Source organism: Pundamilia nyererei, unplaced genomic scaffold (assembly GCF_000239375.1).
Source record: "Pundamilia nyererei isolate P.nyererei 1_Seehausen unplaced genomic scaffold, PunNye1.0 scaffold00083, whole genome shotgun sequence".
NCBI lineage: Eukaryota > Metazoa > Chordata > Actinopteri > Cichliformes > Cichlidae > Pundamilia > Pundamilia nyererei.
In genome coordinates, this window is record NW_005187484.1 from 1,362,005 (window position 1) to 1,368,569 (window position 6,565).

Here is a 6,565-nt window from a genome sequence, read left to right on the forward strand (position 1 = left end):
CAAGTGAATTATAAGGTTATGTGACAGATCACTGTCCAGTGTGTCGAGGTAAACATTTATGATGTCTTTAGCAGTAATTACTCACTCTCCCTTAATCCCCTGTAATTCAAACCTTCAGTAACCTACTCCTAATCCTCACTTTGGCAGTAGCAGGGATGTAATTGAAACTCGGCCTCTTCTCAGGTGTGTTTAAGTGTGTGTGTGAGACACTTTCCAGCTGCATACACCCATCAGAAAGAAAAAAAAATTCTCGTATGGGCATATATTTTCCAAATTCTCTGTGAAATGTAGTTTGGATAAATATAACTGGAAAAGACTAAGCAATAGTTAGTCTTAGAAATATTTAGGGACACTTTGAAAGGGTCTACGTAGTAATTGACAGTTTTTGATGATGTTGATATTCATCAGGGTAAAGTGTAGGCTCTCCGTAATTCTCCATTTCATATGACAAACCGCTATTTTTGCACGTTTCATACTGCTTTTAAACATTACCACACTTCCTGATGTGTCAAGTTGGATGGCCAAGCCATCACCGGAAGTAGCTTCATGAAGGTAAACATTATCTAATCTCCTTTTGCTTATCGGAGAAATGTGAGCTACAACTTTGTTAAATTATGAGGATGCATCTCATTTTAAATTATGAGTTTAAAAACGACAATCTTTAGGGTTTTTTCTGACCTTTACTTTGAAGGTGTAGCGGACGCACATCCGTGTTTGACACAGACACGGATGTCTGTTTTAATAGACGGCTGCTCGGTTGGAAGGCGGGGTTCACAGTAGGATAAATTCTTGTTTGGAACTGCGGTGGAGTCACTAGTAGGTGTAACTTTCTCCAGAGTAAGAGCTCTCTTCGTGGACTTTGAGGGTTAACTACTTGAGTTGTCGTTTGAACGGCAGCGAAAAAGCGGACTAATACCAGCTGCAATTTCACCTGCGGGACAAGTCTAATCGAAGCCCCTCGGGTTAGGTAAGGACTAGCGTTTTTGTGTGTGGGGGGGGGGGGTTGGTTTTTGTTTTTTTAACGGAATTTTATTTTTAAACGTCAACACACGTAGCTATTTTAATTGACTTCAAGCATTGCATCTAATTCAAAGAAATAAAATAAGAAAACATGCCCGCATCCTAGCGGGAAAATATTTTGTCGTTTTTGTTTTTTCAAAGAACCAAATGGAAGTTAATTGTCGTTCTGCATAATTGTAGTTGTGTTCACGTGACCTGTTTTGTATTGTTTTTGTTGTTTTTCTTAAAGCACTTTAAAACTGGACTGGTAGTTGTTTAAATGTTTGACGGGTGGGGGTCACCTCTATTGCACAAATTAATAAGTTAATGTTCACGCTTCCTGCGATTTCCTCACCAGATACAGTTGCGGAATATTGTGGCTGAGTGCGTCAAACTTCTGAACACGATGTTTTATAAAAGCACTCTGGTTGATCATTTGAAAACTGCATGTTAAATCCATTTCCGTGTTTTCTCAGCAATATTATTATTATTATTGTTATTATTATTATTATTATTAACAGCACGCCCCAGTTGGTGAATAAACGTGGCAGCTATACAACTTGCCCTAATTTATGTTCACACTGCAAATACTGCACCTCTTCAGTAAGTCCTCACCGAGAATTGAGTCTGGCTCTTGTGGCCAGTTTTAGGCTGAAGCATTTTCCCCAAAATGTTCCTAAATCTTATTTTGAGCTCAAATTAAAAGGAACGAAGGGTGCAGTTCAAGTGTTCTGGCTAGGGATAGCTTGTGATGTTTAGACACAGTGAGTAAGAGTTAGTCAGACCTTGCAACACTGGATGAATGATTTTGCTGCTTTAAGAGGGAGTAAAGGTATATGTGTTTATTCATGAGTCACAACCATCTATTATGGAAGTCGTTTAGAAAATGCATGCAGTGGTAGGTGACTTCTTCAAGTAAAATAAATGTCATCCTAATTGCCTCTCCTAATGTTTATGTAGGTGTTGCAAGTATCAAAATGAAGCACATGTCCTTATTGTGCCTCTGTGCATTGGTGGCCTTGTGCAGCCATAAGGGGGTGCTGTCCCAAGCACCATCTTATGGTGAAAGGGGCTCTGATCTCGGCATCCAGGTGTTTCAGCAAGTAGTTCATGCCAAGCCCCTGGAAAATGTGGTGCTCTCGCCTCATGGGGTGGCTTCAATCCTTGGCATGCTGTTATCTGGAGCCCACGGGGACACGAGGAAGCAAATCCTTAATGCTCTCCGTTACAAGAAAAATGGTAAGGACTATTTCAGGCTATAGATGTCTTCTGAGTCCTACAGTTTTTAGCCTAACGTATAAAAACCTTGGGTGGTGTTGAGGAACAGTTAAAAGTTTACCTGGTTTGCACAGGTCCTTACAAGATGTTGAAGAAGCTGCATAAGAACTTGACGGGCAAAGCCAACCAGGACATCGTGCTGATCGCAAATGCTATGTTCAGCCAGAAGGATTTCCCCATGCAGGAGGCTTTTGTGACTTCCAACAAAGAGAACTTCCAGTGTCAGAGCAGGAGCCTGGACTTCAGCAGCCCTGATGCAGCAGCCGATGAAATTAATGAGTGGGTCAACAATAAAACCAAAGGTAACAGTGGCTGTCAATTATAGCTGTATACAGAAACTAAACTTCCATCTTTGAATGCAGTTGAGTCTCAGAGTGTAGGCATTCCTTCCCTAAAGTGGGTGCAGAAGGACTGGTTTTACCTAAGGAAGGGGAGACTTCTGCATCCATGTTTTGGACTTTTTGTATACTTGGCTACAAGGCTTATTGTCACCTACAAGATCGTTTTCCTTTTCTGCATGAACACATTGAAAATACTGCAGGACTGTTCTAAAACGTCTGACTTGTTAATGCACTAAATTTTCTGCTGTATTGATTGGTTGCCCCTACATGGTGATACAGTTTTACCTTCTCTGTCTCAAAATAAATACAAAAGACATGACGTGTTGGTTTTTAAATCAAACCTTGCTGATGGAATAATGCTCCTATGTTTATCCAGGTCACATCCCCAGCTTGATCAAAGCAGACATGCTGGATCCTGCTCTGACCCGTCTGGTCGTTGTCAACTCCATCTACTTCAAAGGCTTGTGGAAGTCTCGCTTCCAGCCTGAGAACACCAAGATAAGGACCTTCACCCGGGGCGATGGAGTCGATATTAAAGTTCCAATGATGTCGCAGCTATCAATCTTTAACATAGGTGAGTGGTGATGTGAGACTAAGCATTTAAATGTGTCTAAAAGAGCAGTCAGTGTTTTAGATAAATCATGATACTAAAAAAAAAGGCCATATTATTCTACATTACTATCAGCCTATATTGCTTTCCACTGCAAAGCAACCTTTAGATACATTTTCGCAATAATTAGAAAGCTCTTCTGCAACATTGGCTACAGACTAGTAAAAATGAACTGGCTACTATGAATGCTTGTGCTACAAAGTCTCTCTTGGCTTATCAACCATTACATTACTGTGGTGTGGGGTTTACAGAAGTTCAGTTTTGTCAGCACCATATATTTGTTCTATGTTACTAACGTAGTTTTATGATTTGAGAGTTCAGAATAAGTCCTATTTATCATATACTGGACCTTGGTGCAGCTCCTCAGCTCATCCATTGTTGGAAACGAGCTGGTGTCCCTCTTCTCACTGCCCTTTTTAGCAAGCCTTCTTGTGATTGGAAGAAGAAAGCTCACCCACTGGTGAGTGGGGCTTCTGTGCTCACAGCCGGCACGGTGTATTTTAAGTGACCAATCTGGCGCATTTGCATCATGCAGTCAAGAATAGGAAAAAAAAAGCTGGGAAATGGCATATTTAGAGCAGCATGAGCGTTTGCCTTTCCAATTTTTTATATACTATGTCCTACTTATATTACACCTTGTTGACCTTGTTTAATAGGAAAACCACTGCACCAGAGTCAGTTATTTGTCACAGAAAATAATGAAAAGCATAACTTCATCATAACATTGGGTTGGTTCACTTTTCTTTCAGTACCTGATGCTTCTCTGAACTTTACCTTGTACAGCCTTCATTGATAATAGACCTCATCTGCCATCATCTACTGCCAAATTATTGCACTTCAGGTTTATTATAATGCAGCTGCAGTCACTGCCAGTTTATGGTTCATATGCGAGTTTGTGTTGAGTTGGGTTTTTTTGTTTTGTATTTTAAGGACTTGGACATGCCACTTCTGTAGGATATTATTTAGTCCTGTGTGAAATGAAATGATACACCAGTCAGAGGTCTATATTTAGGTGACTTGTCAGAGTTGTGGTGGCCCGCAAGTGCTGTGGACAGACGCTCTTGAACTAAGGCCGTGTTAAGCTGCAAGTTACAGATATCTAACTTTCTTCAGTGTCCTAAAGTGTTTTGAGTTTAGTGTTGATAGTCTGTTGCTTGGATTATTGTCTTCAAGCTAGCAGGTGGGTCCTAAAGAAAACACTAGAATGTAGTGGTTCTGGTACAGTAATGTTTTATGGCTATGATGGCATTTACACTTACTTGGCAATCTGACTTTGTAATAGGTAGGTTGGTGTAATAAGCATATACAGCCTGAAAATGGGAGGGAGTCTTGATACCTCTGGTGTGGTACTGCTCTTATGTTATGTGCTTTGATTCAGCTCCACATTTGCTGTTCTTGTACATCATTCAAGAGTATCTACTTGCACGAAAAGGTGATACTTAAAAGCTATAAAGTGCTGTCTCAAACTTTAAGCAATGTTAATGACATATTTGAATTGAGTGAAATGCTGAAAGCTGCAAAAACTGTACCATGCATATGTCTTATGCTATACCCCCTTATTAGCTAATTTAACACAGTATTCTTACAGTTGGTGTTCTTCATGGGTCTTTTCTGGGAGAGTATGTTTGTCCTCAGGAAGCCAGGGATTTTCTGCTTCCAGACTAAATAGAAAGTGATAACCATCACTGATTACCATTGTGGTTAAACAAAAACATTTACCCACACAAATTCAGAGTTGTTCAGTGGAAAGTCCTGGCAAAATCTGGAGTTTGGCAAATTTGCTTGTTAAAATAAAGTAAGAAAGAACTGGAGAAAAATCCCCATGGGATGAAACCTGTTTTTTCATTCTTTTTTCTTTCTTTTTCTTTCTTTCTTTCTGTCTTTTTTTTTCCTTTTCCTTTTTTTTGTCACACATCAAACACTTCAGAATGTGTTCTGTTTTATTAATGTCTTTGCCTCGAATTAACCTTAAGCTGATGGATGGGTACTGGATTGAGCCCACAATGGAAATTACAGCAGCAGCTCAAAGTACATACAAACATATGCTGTAGTACTTAACTATAAACATCAAGTACTATAGCACCATACTGAAGGCCTCATAATGTGAGGTAATACAAAGTTATACATACAACAGTAATTAAGTAAAATAATAGGTTGATGTTTTTGTTGATCTTCATTTCCTTAATTCCCCCATAAAATATTTTGAAAACCTTAACTTTCTTCCTTCTGGACCATTCAGTATAAAACGGTGAGCTTCGACTGGCATTTATAATTTTCTGTGGGAGAGCAGAATTCATGTTTCTGTTAATAATGATAATTAATGGTGACTGTCTTACAGATAGTTTAACTTAAAACTCATTGATCCAGGAGAAAGTTTTGAGGGTCATCATGGTGTGCTGTGCTAAAAGGGCGATTACAGATGTGTGTGTGGCGTTCGGTACTTTTAGTGTTTACTTGTCTTTTAGATTTTATTTGTATTTGACCATTGTGTACATGGTAAACTTCATTATTACGAAAATGGTGATGGCTGGTGCAGGGTTGGTAGAAAGATAATGTGGATGGGATGGAAGTCTGTTTTGCAGCATTCTAACTTCAGATTTTTGTATTCTGCTAGGCCTAGCCTCCACACCCCAGGGGCTCAAATACAAGGTAATTGAGCTTCCTTATCATGGCAACACCATCAGCATGCTAATCGTTCTCCCGTCTGAAGAGGACACCCCTCTGTCTCGTGTCATTCCCCACATCAGCACAGCCACAGTGCAGAGCTGGACCAAACTGATGCACATGAGGAAAGTCCGCCTGCTCATCCCAAAGTAAGGCACAAACGCACATAAATATAATGTCCCTTCAAATTTGATACATGGTGACATTGTCTGTTACGTTGTGTTCTCAGGTTTACGGCTGATGCAGAGGTGGATTTGAAGGATCCACTTTCAGCTCTGGGAATCACGAACATTTTCAGTGAGGGCAAAGCTGACTTCAGACATCTCAGTGAGTGAAAGCAAAGTCACTGCAAACCAGACGCTGACGCATGTTCTCTTGCACCACCACAGTATTTATCCAGTCTATTTAGATATGAGCAGAGCCTGGAAGTATGAATGGATTGTTGGCTGTTTACAGAGAGTCACTGATGGCCAGTAAGGAGCTTGAATCGTAGTTGACTGTGAAACGCTGAATCACTGCTCCTCTTGTCTTGCCATTCATCATCTTCTTGAAAGTTTGGAATGAGAAGAGATGGGGATGAAGAGCTCTAGTGCCACCCTGTGGTGTAATTGGCCAAGAGTTTGTAGGATTTTCCCTAGGAAAGTACCCCATCAGCTTTCCAGCAGATGGGGAT

The 6,565-nt window shown here is 40.2% G+C and overlaps 1 protein-coding gene across 1 annotated transcript in view; it reads left to right on the top strand.

Annotated features, from left to right (window-relative positions):
• The first annotated feature begins 574 nt into the window (after positions 1–574).
• The window catches only part of serpine2 (serpin peptidase inhibitor, clade E (nexin, plasminogen activator inhibitor type 1), member 2), an 8,027-nt gene continuing 2,036 nt past the window's right edge, over positions 575–6,565 (top strand). Inside the window, exons 1-6 of the mRNA XM_005738341.1 lie at positions 575–967; positions 1,960–2,238; positions 2,352–2,579; positions 2,995–3,192; positions 5,843–6,041; positions 6,122–6,219. Coding sequence (XP_005738398.1) covers positions 1,977–2,238; positions 2,352–2,579; positions 2,995–3,192; positions 5,843–6,041; positions 6,122–6,219 — 985 coding nt within the window. The 5' untranslated portion in view covers positions 575–967; positions 1,960–1,976. The remainder of the gene's footprint in view (positions 968–1,959; positions 2,239–2,351; positions 2,580–2,994; positions 3,193–5,842; positions 6,042–6,121; positions 6,220–6,565) is intronic.